The sequence below is a fragment of the Ictidomys tridecemlineatus genome, chromosome 12 (assembly GCF_052094955.1).
Source record: "Ictidomys tridecemlineatus isolate mIctTri1 chromosome 12, mIctTri1.hap1, whole genome shotgun sequence".
In the NCBI taxonomy this organism is placed as follows: domain Eukaryota; kingdom Metazoa; phylum Chordata; class Mammalia; order Rodentia; family Sciuridae; genus Ictidomys; species Ictidomys tridecemlineatus.
Genome location: NC_135488.1, coordinates 77311130 through 77331728, shown reverse-complemented (window position 1 = coordinate 77331728; position 20599 = coordinate 77311130). Strand labels below are relative to the sequence as shown.

At 38.8% G+C, this 20599-nt stretch overlaps 1 protein-coding gene across 11 annotated transcripts in view; it reads left to right on the top strand.

Moving 5' to 3' along the window:
* Eml6 (EMAP like 6) overlaps positions 1-20599 on the top strand; it is a 255296-nt gene that overhangs the window by 138828 nt on the left and 95869 nt on the right. For all 11 annotated transcript variants that reach the window (XR_013428978.1, XR_013428979.1, XM_078029167.1 and 8 more), the window contains 8 exons: positions 421-622; positions 3051-3188; positions 4835-5091; positions 8787-8999; positions 13347-13514; positions 14598-14704; positions 17074-17192; positions 19705-19891. Coding sequence is in view for 9 of the 11 variants with exons in the window: in XM_078029167.1 (XP_077885293.1) it covers positions 421-622; positions 3051-3188; positions 4835-5091; positions 8787-8999; positions 13347-13514; positions 14598-14704; positions 17074-17192; positions 19705-19891 (1391 nt within the window). In the remaining 2 variants the exon portion in view is untranslated. The remainder of the gene's footprint in view (positions 1-420; positions 623-3050; positions 3189-4834; positions 5092-8786; positions 9000-13346; positions 13515-14597; positions 14705-17073; positions 17193-19704; positions 19892-20599) is intronic.

The window sequence follows — 20599 nt, the reverse complement described above, 5'->3', positions numbered from 1 at the left end:
GATAATTAACGATTTTCTAGTTTTGCCCGCATGTAATTTCAGCACAATGTTATCCTGAAGATTGAAGTGATTACTTTTTCATAGCAATTCAATAGGGGTTCATAAAAACTGATTTCTTCTTTTATATTCATTTTCAGATGTAGTATTTCAAATATATACTGCTTTAAAGACACACAGGTTTCCTAAATCAGACAAGAATGGCCACTGTAGCAGACAAGGTCACGCGGGGTGGTGGAGATGTCAAAGTGCATTGTATTACACTTGCAAAAGAGACACCATGGTGTGTGGGATTGATTCTGCACCCCCAGGAGTTTTTAGGATGTGTCACCCAGATGCCAGCTTGGTGAAAGGATGTTTACTCTGGGTGTTCTCCTTCCATTTGTGAACCATGTGAGAAATGCTTGTATTTATTTTTGTTAGGCCTCTCTATCCGGAGCGTGTGCTGGAGAGCAGACCGCCTTCTAGCCGGGACCCAAGACAGTGAGATATTTGAAGTGATAGTGCGAGAGCGAGACAAGCCAATGCTGATCCTGCAGGGCCACTGCGAGGGGGAGCTCTGGGCCCTGGCTCTACACCCCAAGAAGCCTCTGGCTGTGACAGGCAGCGATGACCGCTCTGTCAGGTGAGCTTGCAGCAGCCAGCACCTTTGAGTTATCCCAGGGACTCCCTCAGGGATTCCTGCAGTACAGAACCATACACTTCCCAAATGGAACGTTAGGAGGTTTAGCTAGACTCTAGCTGGTTTCATGACTTTTCATTATCTTTCTATGGCTCCACCTTAATGGGATTGTTCTTAGAAGTGAAAATACAGGAATGCTGTTTAGGCTGGCTTGCCCTTCTCTTGGGTTCAAGATGTGAGCCAGGCGTGCTCCTATGTGATGAGACCACATTTCCCCCTCTATACTTGGTCCTCTACACGGTCAATTTGCAGTTTAGAAACTCTCATTCTTCCATTCCTCACCATCAGAACTTCAGTTCTGATTTTTAAAGTTGTCTTCATCACATGAGTCAATTATTATTTCTTTGTAATTTTTTTTCTTGATACTAGGGATTGACCCTAAGGGTGCTTAACCACTGTGCCACATCCCCAGTCCTATATATATATATATATATATATTTTTTTTTTAGAGACAGGGTCTCACTAAGTTGCTGAGGCTGGCTCTGAATTCAAAATCCTCCTTCCTCAGCCTCCCCAGCCTCTGGGATTACAGGCATGTACCACCAAGCCCAGCTTTCTTTGTAAATTTGAGATGAAATTTTGAACATTGTTTTCAAATCCAAAGTGAAGGCTAATTTACAAAAAGGTGCACAGTGTTATTAGTGCCTTCAAAGTTCTTGCTGTGATTCATCTATTCTTTGAGAGCTCAATGTTTGGGAAAAATTAGTATGCCATCAGGATCCTGATGATTATTGAAGGAATGACTATATGACTTAAACATTTGAGACTAAGATGATTGCACTGATTTCAATATTTAGGTATTTATTATAAGCTTTAAGTGTGCTTAATAATAGGCTACAGAGAGGAAGAGAATGATTGATTGGTTGTTTTTCTGGATTTTAACAGCTGAAGCAGAACACTGTCAACTAGAGTAAAGGTCACTGCTTTTTCCCACTTATTCTGTATGTTTATGATTCTAATCAAGATACAGTCTGCTCATTTCTGTTTTTTGGTGTCTGCCAAGTATGAAAGCCGCATTCATCTCAGGAAGGTAGAGACAGTTACTCATGTAATGAGTGCTTATTTGACTTATGCTACTGGTGACTCCCTTCTTTTTATTCCTTTACTCTGAGTTTTTGCCAAGTAGCCAAAACAATGCCATAAACTCATTCAAATACCTGTGTAATTTGTTCGCTCCCATTCAGAAAGGAAGGCCTTCAGAAGGTCCTGGGCTTTCGTATTGTAAGAATCGTATTGAGTCTTAGAACTGTGAGCTCCTTGAGGAGCCCTGGCTGCAGAATCTGTTTTATTCCCCCTTAAAATCATTAACTTGACTAAAACTTTAAATGCTGTGTTACCTAGAGTTTTGAAATTTAGGAAGGGGAAAAGTCATAATTTCTTGAAGGGTTAGCTTGGCAGCTTTCTAGGGCTTTCTATACCATTTACTGGGAAGGGATGGGTTCTTCAGCCCACTAAAGCAAAGCTTACATTGCTTAAAATAGTACAAGGCTAAAAACAGCCCAGGATGATGAATAATGGATGAGGTATTGAGAGACTATCATAAGCTTTAGGCCAAACAGTGCAGGCTGCCTAAGGGACCATGAACTGTTCATTATGCAACCCCACATTGTAGGGGGCGTGCCTGCCTCTCCTGATGGCAGATGATACTTGGGAAAGTGCCACCTGTTACTCACTCTTGCCCTTCTGTTGCAGGACGATAGGGTTTCCATCCCCCTAGCAGATATTGTTGTTTGGTTGTTAAGATTCTTGAAGTCCTGACAGGTCGGATGCCATAATTATAACATGGAAACCCTTATTTGAATTTCATAACTATTTTGCTGTGGTTCACTTAGTTTGAGATGCCTGGATTAGGTGTTCGGGAGATGGGAATACGTGTAGTCGGCTCTGCTGAGAGATCAAGTAGTTGCACTTATCATTTCTCCAGCAGTGGCTGTGCTCACTGGCCATGAGCTCCATGAAGTGTCCCCCCCACAAATAGTGGATCCTTTAGTAGTGGGGCATCCAAGGACCTTGAGTGATAGCTATGACTATATATAACCAACTTTGGAGCCATCCTGGATAAGGGGAACCATTCATTCTTAGATACGCTTTCTTTCCAGGGAGGCCAACAAATGTGTTTCAGTCTGTATGTGCTCAAATATCAATTACTAGAGCAGTACTCACATATACTTTTTTTTCTAAGTGGTACTTAGGGATTTGAACCCAAGGTCCCACACGTGCTAGGCAAGTGCTCTGCCACTGAGCTACATCCCCAGCCCACATATTTTTAAATTAACAATAAAAGCATTAGTATGGTCTTTTCCTATAATGTGATTAACAATGTGACTCTGAGATGTTGGTCTGGCTTTACTCTTACTTGCTCTTGGCGTAGGCTGTGGAGCCTGGCTGACCATGCCTTGATCGCTCGCTGTAACATGGAGGAAGCAGTCCGCAGTGTTGCCTTCAGCCCCGACGGGTCCCAGCTGGCCCTGGGCATGAAGGACGGCTCTTTCATCGTTCTCCGAGTCAGGTATGTGCCAATTCTGAAAATGGTTTTTAGAGATGCTCTTTTGTTAGAAACCAAGATTCTCCTGGTCATAACATATGCCAGGACTTTAGGAAGCATATTTACCCTTTCAAATAGGAGTACCATTGTGCCTCAGTTCCCTACTTATAATTCTGAAGTCCAAAACACTCTGAAAATCCAAATTTCTTGTTAATTTAGAGCCTAATCCAACGAACTGATGTGAGGCTATTTACAGTCTCTAGGAATAATAACATGTTATCTGCTAAAAAAAAAAAAAAAATGTGTTTAACTCAGGTGCTGTCCCAGACCAGCATATTAACCTTTCTAAAATCCAATGAAGAACAATTTTCCAAGCACATCTGATCCCAATAGCCTTCAGATAAGAGATCATGGGCTTTGTAGTTAAGCCAACAAAAGAGGAAGGAAGAACAAAGCAGCATCCAACGGCACTAGATATTTTTATAGGTGGACTTGAATGAAAGATTACTTCCATCCAAAATTGACACTAAAATGAAATATTTCCTTACTAACATCCTCCATTATTTTTACTGGACAAACATTATGACCCATCCTTGTAAGTCCTCTGAATACATTGTTTGCTTGGCTCACACATTTTGTGCTTACAGAAAAGAAATGCATCTGTAAATTACTGCATGTTCTGCAAAGAGAGAATGCAATATGGCCTTGAAGAATGCTCTTGGACAGTTGATCACACTGCATTTTCATTGCCAGCCACACATAACTCATTACCAAACTGGTGGGCAACATTTTATTCCTCTGCTTAGTGATAAGATGGATAATTACTAGATCTCCTTTATGATAAATTTCCCAAGTCCAAGCCAGAAAGCCTACATAATCTATTTTATGACATTAGAGTAAACTAGAGTGCCACTAATAAATGATAGCAGGGATTATTATGGAGAAGCAAATATTTGTTATTTGTGCATTCAGTTTGTTTTGGAGTTGATGAAACCATCTTTAATGGCTTGGGAGACCTGTCAGTTAAAATCCTGTCTCATGGTTGGAGGAAAAAAAATTCAGTGAGCTTTCCAATGTGGACATAAATGCTTCAAAGAATCTTGTCAGCAAGCATCCAAAAGAGCCCAGTGATTCAGTGTATTCATTATTGACCTTTCATAGTGAAATTAAATGATATAATAATTTAACACTTACATAGATAATTTCTTCTGCTTTTTGGACTGACTTTTTACAGCAATAAGCCTTAAGTTTAACAGTCAGTAGCTTGTCATTCTTCGAGTATAAAAACAATGTTCTATTTTCATGCCAACCTTGATACATTTTGCCTTTCTCCAGGACATATTTAAAAAATAATTTTTAAAATCCCAATGTTTTAAATAAAAGTTTTAGGGAAAAATAATATATAACTGAATGGAAAAGAAAAAATGCTTTGTATTAAAGTTTTCTGTATTTACTTTAAAAACCCAAAATGTTTCAAGTATTTATTTTCATAAATGTGTCATAGATTTGAAATAATGTTTCGTGTCTTTCCTCAGAAGTTAATATTTTCATTCTCTTTTCTCTTCCTTTTGAAACCTTTTTTCCTCCTTTGAGATGTGTATTTTAAAATATCAATTGGGTTTTCTAATTCTCAATTTTCTGCTTATCACTTGGCATTTTGACTCTTACAGAGATATGACAGAAGTGGTTCACATCAAGGATCGGAAAGAAGTCATTCATGAAATGAAATTTTCTCCTGATGGTTCTTACCTCGCAGTGGGATCCAATGATGGCCCAGTGGACATCTACGCGGTTGCCCAGCGGTACAAGAAAATAGGAGAATGCAACAAGTCCCTTAGCTTCATTACACACATTGACTGGTCCTTGGATAGTAAATACTTGCAAACTAATGATGGTGCGGGAGATCGATTGTTCTACAAAATGCCATGTGAGTCATATGTAGTCACTCGGTGTTTGTGAAAAGCAAACTTTCAACTACATGAAGAAAATGTAAGAGAATATCCTTATGATCTCAAGGCAGGGAATGTTCTCCTAAATAAGATCCCCAAATCACAAATCCTCAAAGAAAAAGTTAATGAATTGAAACACATTAAAATAAAAAAAATATTAACTACACAACTAAAGAGACCCTGAGTTAAAATTTAAAAACAAGGAATAAATGAGGCATAAATCCTTGCCGTTGTTGTAATGGACAAGGAATATTTGTCTAGAATATGTAAAGAATGCCATAAGTTAAGTGTAAGGGCCAGACATGGTAGCCCACACTTATAAAACCAGTGACTCTAGAGGCTGAGGTAGGAGGATCTCAAGTTCAAGGCCAGCCCTGGCAACTTAGCAAGACCCTATCTCAAAGGGGTGGGGATGTGGCTCAGTGGTAAAGCGCCTCTGAGTTCAATCCCCAGTACCCACTGCCATTCCCCCCTCCCCCCCCAAAAAAAAGCTAAGGGAAAATACTAGAAAAAAATGTACAACTCTTAAATGACCAATGAACATCTGATAAGGAATCGGAGATGTGATAATTTTGACAATGAGAAACCATTTTACACTATGTAGACTGGCAGGAAAAAAAAGTCAATATTAAATGATGAGAAGAGGGGGAATGGAAACTACGCACACTACTATTGGGAACATGCACAAAGCCACGTGCACAGAATGTTTATTGTAGCAGTATGCACGAGAGCCAGAAATGAGCAGTTCCCAAGTGACGATCAGCATGAGGAGGGTTTAATTAAATATGGGACAGTCACATGATGGAATGTTAGAAAGAACTTAAACTGGAGCAATTTGTGTCAATGAGGGTAGATCTCAAAAATAAACTGCTGAGCAAGTGAAAGTAGCAGAATGATATGTGCAGTGTATGATCACTTATATAAATAGGACAAATTTGATATATGATTTTTGGCTGCATACATATTAGTAATATGTTTTAGAAATGAGTGGGAATAATAAACACCTAATTCAGGGTGCTGGTTACCTTTAAAAAAAAAACAGTGAAATAAGATTGGTCCGTACTTTTCTATATACTTGTAACATTTTACAATTTTTTAAAGTGGACACAACCTGCAATAATTGTATGGCCAACGTCCCAGTATTCGAAGGTTCATGACCCATTTAGTTCATTATCCAAGTCTTTGATGTATTGGCTGTTCCCTCTTCCTTCTTTGCTCCTGCTCTTTGCCCATTTCATTTTTTCATTAATGCATCTCTAAAAGGTTGAATAAATGGCAGTAATGCAAAATAGTCATAATGTCTCTATTAGTGCATTGCACACAGTTCAGCAGAATCAGAAATGAATAAAAATGCGCTGGAGGTGTAATCTGTGGGTTTCAGTTGCCAGACAATAGCACCCCATCATACCCCCGATACCAAGAGTAGCTGGCTCTAGAAGAAGGGCCTATTAAAACTCTAGACAGGCTGGCCCTGGGAAATTAGAAACTGTCTCTGGAGCCAGCCTAGAGCTCATGCACAGGACCTCAAGATTAGAATGACTCCTCAAAGATTCGAGGATCATTGTGTCAATTACTTTGATTGCTTTAGTCCCAAATATGTGTTCTCTATAATGAGGACCCTTTATTATATGAGTATTTGGTGAAATATGCTTATTGGGATTATAAAAAGTCACAATTTTTTATTGTGACCACGTATAAGAGATTTGTCTGACATAATGCTAATTTAGTAACACTTAGTTTGTAATACCGAGTGTCTTAAAAGGTGAATTACTGCATTATAATCTTTGATGATTTTTAATGTAAGAGGAAAAAAATTAATAGTACTCTTGACCTCAGATAACTACATTTTGTCTTAAATCTTTTATTAAAAAATTATTTACCATAAAATAATGTGTAACATAACTGAGTTTCTGTCTTAGCAAATTCATCAATGTACCATTATTAGGTATGTATTTCTTTGTGTTTGCACTCTTTGCTTGATATTATTTTATATATATATATATATTTTTTTTTCTTTTTCCATAGTGTGGAAACATGGAACACATTTGTCATTTGCAATAACAAAATAATATCCTTCTCGGTGATGATATCATTATTTACTTTATCATTCTATTATTGGCTGTTTGGGCCATTTCTGGTTTCTTTGCTCATCCAATAGTGCAGTTCCAAATACTTCTTGTATATGTGTGATTTTTTTCTTCAGAGTTACTTCCTGGGAGAGTTTTCTCCAAAGAAAGAACACTGGGCCAAGGATTGTGTTCCAAATAACTACAAACTCTGATTCTATTGTCATTTTTTCAATATTCAATGATCAAAGTTTAATTTTGTTAAAATCATAATATTCCATAGCATATTTGCAGATTCAGCATAATTAGGTCAAAATCCCATGGTTATTTTATAGAAGTTGGTCAACTGATACCAATAATCATAAAGTGCAAAAGAAATCAAATAAGCAAATCCATATTGAAGTAAAAAAAAAACAAAACTGGCTTTTGCTAAAAATATTTGTTGCAAGGAAAAGATGTGCATACAATATTGAACTTAGGGTAATTATTTTTAAGTTACTGATTAGTGTTTTAGTCAGCTTTTTCACTGCTGTGATTAAAAGACCTGATAAGAATAATTTTGGAGAAGGAAAAGTTTATTTGGGGATTCACAGTGTCAGAGGTCTCAATCCATAGATGGCTCCATTCCTTGGGGCTCAAGGTGAAGTAGTCATCATGGCAGAGAGAAGCGGCTCACATGATGATTGGACATCAGAGACTCTACTTGCCAGATACAAAATATTAACCCCAAAGGAACACCCCCAATGAGCCACCTCCTCCAGCTACACTCTACTTGCCTTCAGTTACCATTCAGTTAATCCTATCAGGATTATTACACTGATTGGGTTAACTCAATCATTTCTTCTCTAAACTTTCTTACATTTTCTCATACATGAGCTTTTGGGAGACACATCACATCTAAACCATAACAAGTAGCATTCCCTGTACCTGAAGATTCTAATGTCTTTTTAAATGAATTCTTACATAATAAGGTTACAGTCAAGAATTTTGGGTTGCCAATTTGACCATGCACTATTGATATACCAGGGCATCTGTGCTCACAGATATTTTATTTGAAAGTATTATAGAGGATATCAAGAAGTATGCTTCATTTTATTGATTGTGAATTTTAAGATGGTGTGTGACTAAGTATTTCTCAAATGTTGCTTTGTTGTTTTCCCCCACGTGCTTTCTGTGGATCTCACGTTAGCTGCTGCTGCTGGAAATGGATTGTTCCCTAAGTTTGGGGACATACCCAGAATGAGTCTCAAGACTGTTTCCCCTGATCAACTAGACTTATTTCAATTTTAGATTTAAGTAATAAGTCTAGTATTTTAAAAAACTATAGAAGCAGGTTTTTTTTTAATTGCTTGTAAGCATCCCTAAAGCATAAAAAATTGAAGTTTAGGATAAACCTAGCAAAATGTTGACTCAGAGTGGTAACACATAATTTACTGATTTCATCAACAATTCAAAGCATAATATCACCTATATCTAAGTAGTTACAGACAAGTAAATATTAGTTGTTTGAGACATTACATTTAAAAAGGGCTATAGAGTTTAATAAGAAAAATGAACAAAGTAAATTAGAGTATTTTTTATGTAAATGTAGCATTTATTGTTTTCAGCTGGGAAGCCTTTAACAAGTAAAGAAGAAATCAAAGGGATTCCCTGGGCGTCCTGGACATGTGTGAAAGGGCCTGAAGTGAGTGGAATTTGGCCCAAATACACTGAGGTTACTGACATCAACTCTGTGGATGCAAATTATAACAGCTCAGTGCTGGTGTCTGGAGATGATTTCGGACTGGTCAAGTTGTTTAAATTTCCTTGTCTCAAAAAAGGTAAGGCTAAGAGGGGTGTTTCATTGGATAAAGATTTACTCTGGATTGGAAGTGCACTACGAGTAAGGCTTATGTTCTTGGTGTCTATTCAGCAGACTCATTTTCTCTCAGATGTGTGTAGTTACTCTATAGCAGTTTTTTCATAGCGCTGAGAGGGTGAGTTGTCAAGGTCACCTTTGTTTCTTTGTTTGCCATCATAAGACACATGCTTTTGCAAATTTAAGCTGGAATTCATTGATTTAATACCATTTTGTGCTTCATAAGCCTGGTGTTTCACAGTTCAGACAATCTTATTTTTATTTATACTTATGTAAATATTCATAACTTAAATTCCATATATTTCCATTAGAATGTTATAAAGTTTTTTTTATGCTTCCTAGCTACTTGTGCATATATATAGAAAGGCAAACCAAATCTTTTAAAATAATCAAAATCTGAAAGGAATTCTTCTGGTGACAATGTAGTTTATCTCTTGTCCCAGCACTAATTTTGCAAACCAGATTTGCAAAACTATGATGAATTTTTGAGAGGGAAGTTGAGTTCAAAACAACCTTCCCTGTCATGCTATGTTGTTGAAATCGTGTCACTTCAATTTTGTGGCCCCTGTAGATTTCAAGTGACTGAATTAACCATATAATGACCCTCTCCTCCTTTTTTGCAAGTTGAGACAAAGCCCTCACACAAGCTCTTCTGAGACTCCTCTGCTGTTTCCTGAAACTATGATCTTACAGCAGTAATCAGCAGGGAACATGCTGCTGCCTGAAAACTCTTCCACTTGAACGATTTTTAAATTAAGCAAGGAAGGAATTGAAAAATATAATCAGAAAGTCATTGTCAGCTGACAATTTTGAAGCAGTGACAATTATGGTACAAAATGAAGCATAAAACACCTAGCAAACCCACCGTCCCTTACAATTGACAAAGTAGCCATCAGTTTAAAATATTTGAGGCACAAAATCACCTCAACGTGCCCAATTCAAACTTTCCGTCTCTCCCCCTAATGGCCCATGTGAGTAATGGGGCGTATCTGGTTAGATTGAGTAATGTACTTGTAGAGGAAAAGTTAGGCAAGTTAGAAGGTGCCTGGGAATTCAGGATCCAGAAGAAACATCATTGAGGTCAGAAGCATTGCTACTGGTCTCCAGAGTCAGAACTGGGGAGTGACATGATGGAATGAGAGTTGGCATCTCCTGTGTATCCCCTTGTAGGGTGGACTGGGGTGTGGAAAATAGCAATCGAGGAGTGGGACTTTGATTGGGGCTGAGAAAGGGTGAGTAATCCTGTTGAAATGAGGCACTCTTTGGTGAAAAGTTACCCTGTGGGTGAGGCACACAGGGCCTCCAAGTGAAGAGAGATGGACAGTGAGGTGACAGTGTGGGGAGAGCAGCGAGACCCACCTCAGCATCGAAGTACTCATGCCCTCTTAGCAAATTAACTTGTTTTACTTTTCATGACACATGGCATTTGAGGCTCATTATAAGATTCATAAACTGTCAAGTTCTTGTGTCTTTTTCTTTGTGCTAATAAGAGCGTGTTGGAGTTGTTGATAGGAATAGTAGTTAGTAGAACTCATCCCCTAACCAAGAGTACCAGAGACACACATTTCTCCTGAGTTTTTGATTTTTTGGTAGGGGCTACTGGGGATTGAACTAAGAGACACTCAACCGCTGAGCCACATCCCCAGCCCTATTTTGTATTTTATTTAGAAACAGGGTCTCGCTGAGTTGCTTGGCGCTTCGCTGTTACTAAGGCTGGCTTTGAACCCATGATCCCCCTGCCTCAGCCTCCTGAGCTGCTGGGATTAGGGGCATGTGCCACCGTGCCCTGGTCCCACTGAGTTTTGAACCTATGAAAAGACAAAGATGAGTAGAGGCTGATGATGGTGAGAAAGTGTGGGAGCCTAAACAAGTGTTGTAGTTTTCCATTGTGATGAAATAAAACTCACAACCCAGTTAATTTGACACATTGGGAAATGCATATGTGTCTGTATTCCGTGGTCCAGCAGCTAAATGTGTTTTGCAGTTAATGGAAATTACTGAATCGATGTTATTTTTACACAGCCAAAGCACTTCATTTTTCTTACTTTGGCAATTTTCAAATCTTAAGATAATTAACATCAACGCTGACAGTTTTCTTTGGTGCCACTTAGACTGCTTGCTCTTTGACACTGATGTGAACAACCAACTCCATTTCCCATGACAAATGAGCTAGGTAGTGTGGACTTAGGTTGCAGAAACCTGGGACCTTGGAGGAGAGAGAGTCAGCCTTCACCACACTTGGGTGGGGTTGGTTTAGAGCAGGACAGAATGGCTTGAGCACAATGAATGAGGGAGAGTTGTGTACCAGGAAGATGGAGAGGGCCCGTGGGCTGTGTCGTGAAGGTCCCTGTAGCCACTACTGAAAATCAGGCCTCACTCTGTGTAACTGAAAAATCACCGAGGATTTTAAGTAAAGGACAGACGGGACCAATGTAAATATTTAAAAGATCACTTTGATATTGTGTGAAATAGGTTAGGCCCCACCAAAAAGGTGATGTGGCTGAGAACAGATACAAAGAGTGTTCCAGACAGAGGAAACAACAAGTACGAGACTTAGAGGCAGACTGCCTGGCTCTCTTGAGGAATAGAAAAGGGGCCAGTATGCCTGTAGCAGAGTAGGCGAGGGAAGGATAGGGAAGAAGATAGAAGCAGAGAGATAACGCATAAATACTAATGGCAGAATGCGTCTGCAGGTTCTACCTCCAGCCTGCCACATATTAGTTATTTATTAATTATTAATAAGTATTAAATATCTGTTATTATGTATTACCTATTATTTCATAACAGCTCCTCCCTCAAATTTAACAGCTCAAATGAAAAAATATATCACAAGTGGTGGGGGGATGAGATCAGGGATTCATGAGCCATTTAGCTGGGTGGTTCAAGTTCAAGATGTGGGAGATTGCATCATCTGAAAGCCAGACATTTCCTCTCACTTGCATGGCTCTTGGGTGGAGACCTCGGTTTCTTGCTACAAGAGCTGCCGGGTAGACTGCTTGAGTGTCCTTACAACATGGCGTAATCCAAGAACAACAGCACCGGAATCTGCATTGCCTTTGATGGCCTCCTTTTGGATGTCACACAACCTCTTTTTGCCATATTCTATTTGTTTTTACTTGTATCAAAGAATTCTTGGACTATTTTCAAACCACTCTGAAAAGACAGGTTAAGTGATCCTGTACAGACGTTAGTATAGTAAAGGATAACCCCTCACTTTAGGATCTACAGAGGTACAGGAAGGATATCCCTCTTTTCCCAGTTATTGAATTTTCATCCAGCATTTCCAGCTGACCCTAGTTGAAACAGTTTGACTTTGATGCCAAAATTGATTTAGGCAAATGTTTGAAATAAGCAACCTCGCTTTTGAGACACAGTGCTTTCTTTGTGGCAGTATTTCTCTAATCTTTTTTTGGGGGGTGGGGGTGTAGGGGAGTGTACAGGGGGGCTGAGAAAATAGGGCTTACTTGGTCAGACATGCCCTCCAGAAAGGGACCTGCAGTAGTCATTTTCACCTACGTATAAAATGAAATCATGGTATCTCTGGTGGATATTTGAATTTTAAGTATGTGATAGTTGAATGGGATGACCTTTTCCCTCCTCTGAAAAGGATTTCATTTAGAGGAGCTTCAAGAGTTAGAAGTGTTTTCAAAGTAGGGGTGAGGAGCTGATGATCTTCTGAAATCTCCCATAGTCTGGAGTTCTAAGCCTCCACATGAAATGGACCCAGCTCATTACCACCAGGGCCTTTATCCTGCTGTGTTCTGAGCATACACTGGAGTCTTTCTTGCAAAAGTTCAACCACAGATATACTTCAAATAGGTTTTTCTATTGCACTCACTACTGGTGTTTACTGAAAAAAGCAACCAATTTAAAAGAAAAATAATTCATTCTCACAGCTAAGTCTATGTAACCCCAATAATAATAATAATAATAATTTGATTATTTTCACAGAATTATTTCCTGCTTCCCTGTGATGTAAAACACGTAGTCCTTTACTACCATTTAAATAAGAATGTGTAAGATGTTCATTCTTGATCAAGAATTATTTTCAGAATCAGTGATAATAATAAGCATTGTTTGGAACAGGTTTTAGTTACAGAGCTTAAATCTAAGAATCAGCTTCAGATTGATCCATATTGGAACAATTAAAGTGTCTTTTAGAGTATTTGCTTGCTTATTATAATATGTAAGCCTGAAAATAACTTTATGATATATTTTAAAATTTTGCTTGATACGAATAGAAATGTGATTTCTTTTTTAACCAGTATGTTTTTGGCATAACTAATCTTCTAAAAAAATCTTTTTTCAGGAGCCAAATTTAGAAAGTATGTGGGCCATTCTGCACACGTCACAAACGTCCGCTGGTCCCATGACTGTCAGTGGGTGTTAAGTACGGGAGGGGCTGACCACTCGGTTTTCCAGTGGAGGTTTATTCCAGAAGGTGTCAGCAACGGCATGCTGGAAACTGCTCCCCAGGGTAAAAACCACTCATAACTTTTCCATGTCTGTTTATTTTTCAATGAACTTTTCAAGGAATATTCTAATGTCTGTTGCAGAGGTCAAGTGTTCAAAGCAATTTTGATAAAATGTATTCCTATAATAAACTTTGAATTTTTTTTTAAAAAAAAAGCTTTTGAGATTAATATAGGTCAGATCATTTCCTTCAAAGGATTTTGCTTACACCAAATAACAAGTTGAAGACTTAAGGTTTATATGAAAAATTGACCTTTGAAGATAGCATAAAAGTGCACTTGGCCACCTCCTTGGTATGATTGTAACGGATGGTGTGCCCACTCCATCAGGCTGCGGGCTGACAGGGTAATCTTGGAATGGAAGTCGTCACAGATTGGGTTCCAAGAATGTCTCACAATTTTGGGGCTCCTGTGTTCCAGTTCAGCAGCTGTGTCATATTTTTAGTTACATCTACTGTGATGTCCACACAGTGAGCAGATGACCCAATGAACAGCAATTTGAGCAAATGTGTTTATTGGGAAGGATTCTGCAGTGGTTTTGACCATGGCCATTACCAGCACTTGGTGGAATATTAAGCAGAAGAGGATCTTTATTAAAGTCAGCAGCTGGATTTCCTTTTGCTCCAGCTTTTCCTTTTTACCAAAGTAAAAACTCTGGTAAAACTTGCTGCTTTTACATTTTTTTAAAAAAATATTTATTTATCTAGTTTTCGGTGGACTTAACATCTTTGTTTGTATGTGGTGCTGAGGATCTAACCCGGGCCGCACGCATGCCAGGCGAGCGCGTTACCGCTTGAGCCACATCCCCAGCCCCGCTTTTACATTTTTAAAATCCAGGGATCCTACTGTCTAATAAAAGGAAACATGTTCTGTCTGCTTGGGAGGCTGTTTTCCCAGAAGAAGTGAAGGGCAGGCCAAAGTTAGCCAAATGATGAAAGTAAGAGGTGGTGTTTTCAGGAATCTGTATTACATTAAAACCACAGTGCAAATATTTATTAACTAGGATAGAAGAAAGAAAATATTTCCAATAACATTTTTAGCTATTTAAAGTCTCAAGATTTTTGCTTGTTTGTGGATTATTTCTGCAGAAGGTGGCACCGACTCCTACAGCGAAGAATCTGATTCAGATTTATCTGATGTGCCCGAGCTGGACTCTGATATTGAGCAAGAAACTCAAATCAATTATGATCGCCAGGTCAGTATGAAGGAGCAATAAAAAAATGTGTAACCTGGAGCCTGGATCTCCTTAGATCTGGACATTGCTGAAAATGGCCGGGACTTACGTAGAAGAGAATAATGCCAAAAATAAGAAAAATTGACTACTTCTTGCCTTTAAATGCAATCTTAAAATAAAGCATTTGCCTTTTTAGATCATTAAAAACATTAAGTGGAAGGTAGTTGCAAAGTTCCAAAACTGAGCCCATAATAGTTGGCCTTTTTGCCCAGTGTCTTCCATCTAAAACTTATAAATTTATAAATATATATGCATATATATATTTGGGGGGTGGCTATTGGGGATGGAACTCAGGGGCACTCAACCACTGAGCCATATCTCCAGCCCTCCGCCCCCCCCTCTTTTTTTTTGGTATTAAGAGACAGGGTCTCACTGAGTTGCTTAGTGCCTAGTTGTTGCTGAGGCTGGCTTTGAACTTATGATCCTCCCCTCCTGAGCCACTGGGATTACAGTTGTGTGCCACTGCACGCGGCTAAAACTTATAACTATTTTTTTTCAGAACAAAGAAATACCAGCACTTGGTGGCATGTTAAGCAGAAGATAATCTTTATTAAAGTCAGCAACTTGTTAAGCCACAAGTTTTTCATTTTCTTAGTAAATTGTGAAAGCTGGTATTTTCAGGATGAGTACCTGCAAGATAGTTTGCACATGGCTATTATCCTCATTGGTCTCCTAACTTATGGCAACCATTGTCCATTTAATTAAAGTAAAAGCAAAATTACAACATGCATTCTTTCTCCAGTCAGATCATATCTCATAGAAAAGTTGGTCAGTTGCCTGCAGTTTTCTTGGAAGTTGACATTTCATCACTGTTTAGCACTAAAGAGTGATTTTTAAAGAAAACAGTCTTTCAGAGGAATCTGGACACTCACCACCTTGTCATGGTGATGTCCCTAGGGTTTGTTTTCTTCCCTGTCATTTTTAAAGGTATGTTAAGCAGATTCTATACATGAATGTGAACTGAATAAGATGTCAGATTTCAGTGTTGTCCAGATAGGCAGGTGGCAGCTACTGTGCACCTGAGAGGTTAGGGGATCTGCCCACTTCCACATCACCGTCCTCTTAGCATAAGAGTGCTGAGAGATGGTATTAGCCAAATTCTATTGTTACTTTGTGTGCATGAATGAATATGTAATAACAAATCACATCATTATGTACAACTATAATGCACCAATAAAAAATGTGGAAAGGTGGGGAAAAGGAATCCTGATCTAGGTTTCTCTCCAAAGCATATATTCTGTGCACTACTTGGTTTGCCTCTATATCAGCACCTGGATTTACTGCTTTTCAAATGATTACACTTTTTCCTGCCTATAATCATCACTCACTGATTTCGTGTTTGAGAAATTGGATTAGTTCAAAGGCGGTCCAACTTACGGTTCCAGTCAAGTTCGTGATTAAATCAGCTGGACTACGTATTGATGGATGCATTATGCAGTACCACCACTGAAGAGATGGATTTGAAGGGAAATGATTAACGTGGGACTATCAGGCAAACACTTAAACAACATACCCTGACATCAAGGGGTAATGAAATTTAAGCAAAGTGAATGTTAGATTTAGGGGGTGAAGCCATTTTGCTTAGATGGACAGTTTTTATTTAATGAAATGATGGTAGTAAAAAACGAAAAGATATGATGGTATTGAAATGCATGCCCAGGACTTATGGATTCTCCCTGACGTCTTATCTGTCAGTGCTTTTACCTATTATTTGGTTTTATGCTTTCAGCATTCCTGAGTTATTTCTGAGCAGGGACTTTCATTCTGTTCTACAGATGGGAAATTGAGGCCCATAGAAGCTACAAGACTTGATCAAATAAGCAGCAGAAATACCCTAGGATTTAGTGCTAGGAAGTAAATAATTGACCTGGTAAAACATCATGATCTAAGGATCTGGTCTGTCAGGATGTATGAGGCCATGAAAGGAAAAGAATTCCAGAGGGCAATCCGAGGGGAAAAAATGACTCAAAAAAAATGACCCATTTTGCAAATGTCAGAATCAAGAGACTTCTTACTTCAGAAGAAGTAAAAATATATTTTATTGAAAATTTATTTTGTTTACTAATATATCAACTTAGTATATTTTTCTGGACATAATATACCTAAGAAAAATAATAACAAATAAGAGGGGAAGAAATTACTTAAAATTCCAGTCATTTGGAAAATATTTCATGTTATTTTGCTCATTAAGAGGAAATAGTATTCAATATTACGTCTTATGTTTTCAAAACCATTTATTGAAGCTTCAATCCGTGCAACAATGTCAAGATGTTGATGTTCTGAAACCTGGAAAAGGCATCTTAGCGGAATGACTCTGTTTTACTTTTCAGGTTTACAAAGAAGATCTACCTCAGCTAAAGCAACAAAGTAAAGAGAAAAACCATGCAATGCCCTTCCTCAAGCGGGAGAAGGCTCCTGAGGATAGCTTGAAGCTCCAGTTCATACACGGGTGGGTGGCCTGCCCTGGGCACCTGTGCTCCTTCGTCATCTCTGCCGAGCGTGTCATCAGCCTTACCTCCAAGAGAAAGAGGTCCCTCTTTCTGGTGCCTTGTACCCAGTTTGCTCACAGACCTGGGGCTAACGTTTTAACTGTGACCCTTTCCAGTTTCCTCAGTGCACCGGGGCCATCACACTGCGGTGGACACTAGGCTTAGTGTTCTTCCCATAGATCTGTGGCAGCTGGTCACGGCCATCCCTGTTTCCTCTCTCCCCCAATCCCCTGTTCTGTTTGGCTGGCATTAGTTTAGGACAGTAAATTCTCAAATATTGTTCTCACCTATGCCTAAAATGATTTTAAATTTTGTGAAATTGTTTATGACTTTGCCCATTTGAAGTCTCCCCCGAAAGGTTTCAATGTAAGTTTCAATGGTGGAGAAAAATATTATATGAACATTCACACCAGTCATCTGAGTGAACCCAGAGGAACTTAAATGCCAGAATACTTCATGGACTTTTAAAATTGATAACGGGGAATGAACAATGCTTCTACCACATAATACTTTATACATCATTTATATTTCTACTTATACTCCTCTCTCCATTCTAACCCTTTCATAAAATTTTACCTTAACATTTTTTTTTTGCTTGAGTCTTTTTAACTGTACCAGGAGAAAAAAGTCTACACATTCAACTAAAATTTCATTTCTTGTGACCATAACTCTGTGAAATACGTATCCACTGCCCCACATGGTTAGCAAGCACTTCAAATATAGTTAGTCCGAAATGAGATATGCTGTGTGGGTAAGACACCTATTTTAAAGGCTTAGGATGAAAAAAAGAAGATAGAATATCTCATTAAAATATTTTTATATCATATTTTAAATGGAAATGTGTTAGGTTAAAAATATATCTTAAAATAAATTTCATTTTTAAAAATTTTGTGTGTATAATACTAAAGATTGAAACCAAGGGTACTTTACCACTGAACTACAATCCCAGCCCTTTTTTTATTTCTTTTCTTTCTTTCTTTCTTTTTTTTTTTTTTTAATTTTGAGACAGGGTCTCACTAAATTGCTGAGGCTGGCCTCAAACTTGTGATCCTCCTACCTCAGCCTTCTGAGTTTCAAGGATTGCAGACATGTGCCACCACACCTGGATATTTTTATTATTTTTAATATGGCAACTAGAAAACTTGACTATGTGGCTTGCATTGTATTTCTATTAGACAATGCAGTTCTGTTACTTTTTTAGATTGAATTGTTATAATTATTAGTAAAAATGACCAAATCAATATAAAAATATTATAAACTATGATAATTGTTAAGCACCAAAAACTTTATTAGATTTATTTCAAAGAGATGAATTGTTTTCTATTCAGTTATCTGTGCATGTAGATTACTCATTGCTAGAATGTGGCAGAGTTTAGTGTTCACTCTATCCCCATGTTTTTTCTTTTTATAGATGTAAACACTGAGTTTATTCTCATAAATAAATGAGAATGGGAGCTAGGGTTGTAGCTCAATGGTAGAGCACTTGCCTAGCACGTGTGAGGCACTGGATTTGAGCCTCAGCACCACATAAAATTATATAAATAAAGGTAACATGTCCATGTGTAATAAAAAAAATTTTTTTTAAGTAAGTGAGAATGAAAGTGATTTTTATCATGGCAAAGTTGTTCGGTTCTTTATAAACTCTTTCTGAATTATAGACCCCCCAAATCATTTTTTTTTTTTGGTACCAGGGTTTGAATTCAGGGAACTCAGGGGAACGCAACCACTGAGCCACACCCCGCACCCTATCTTGTATTTTATTTAGAGACAGGGTCTCACTGAGTTTCTCAGCACCTCACTTTTGCTGAAACTGTCTTTGAACTTGGGATCTTCCTCCCTCAGCCTCCCAATCTGCTGGGATTACAGGTGTGTACCACCATGCCCAGCTCCAAAATCACATTTTGATTTTGATATATCACAAGAAATAGTGACCCATCAGCTAACAATTCAGTTAAGTCTCTGATCAGTTTTGTTATAAAGCAAAAACATTGGAAATCACTTGTACAAAAGGGTCCCTTGGCAATAATTAAGAGTTTTCCCTTAATTATTTTGAATTGTCTGTGTTGGTGTCCCGGAAGGTTCTGGGTCCCAGAGTAATACACCATGCTGTGATTCCACATGGAGGAGAGAAATGGCTTCTTGAAGTGAGAGGGAGGACATCGTGGGAGGAGAGATGGGGAGGGAAGGCCTGCGCCTAATAACCACAGGCCTGTTCTGAGATCAGTTTTAAGAAAGAGCATACACAGTAGCTGAGGATCCTGAAACGGCTCTGTTAAAATGATCAGTGCCCATGTGCCTCCTAGAAAGGCATCCCACGCCTTTAGGGGTCCTTGTACCCCATTTGACATTTCTAGCCTGTGGAGACACGTGGGGTTCCACTTGCGTCCGTGTGTTTGGTTTGCCTCTGATAACTCCTACCCTGTTCAGTTTCTGTGCATTCAACCCTGTGCATGTCTTGGGCCTGTGCTTCAGTTACAGAGGCTACGACTGTAGAAACAATCTGTTCTACACACAAGCTGGGGAGGTGGTCTACCACATTGCCGCAGTTGCTGTCGTGTACAACAGGCAACAGCATTCCCAGAGGCTGTACCTGGGGCATGATGATGATATTCTTAGCCTGACCATCCATCCGGTGAAGGACTATGTGGCCACTGGACAGGTATGTATCTCTCCTCCAAGACTGAGGGCCTCACCCAAGAGAGAGGGCATTCATGTGAACATGAATCCAGTTTACGTCTTAGAAATGCAAAGAAGAAGAAGAAAAAAATACTTGGTAGAAGTAAACAAGAGGCAGGAAGCTAAGGAATCAGTGAATGTGGGATTGTTTCAGATGTGGTTTCATATCTGAGGTGCATGAGATCCAAGGCTGAGATTGAGAGCATGAAGGGAGTCAAATCCCAGAAATGTCCATTTTTGAGAGAGAAACATCCATAGCTTTAGTATTTTTTTTTTTATATAAAGAGATTATAATCTCCCGGAGGTCTGAACCACTTGTCTCCATGCTGATTTGCTGTCCCTCCAGCCGCAAATTAGAGAAGCTCTGCTGTGAGTTAGTAAATCTTACAACTGATTGAGCATTACTTTGCCTTCTCACCGGCACTTATTTTCTTGTCTGTCTCACAAATGGATGAAACTTATCTCAGGGGTATTTAATAACTTACCTTTGAAAGTAAGAATCAGAGATTGGTTCTTGGCACTCACCTGCAAGGAGGTAGGACACTCAGTATTGCAACTGGTGAGAGGCAAAGAGGAAGCCAGCAGCCATTGCTGGGGGACGGGGGCTGGACCTCCATAGACCAATGTAGGAGTTGCCTGGGTTCTACTCAGTTATGTCTATGGCTTTTCTCTTTTGGAGTCATCAGATTCA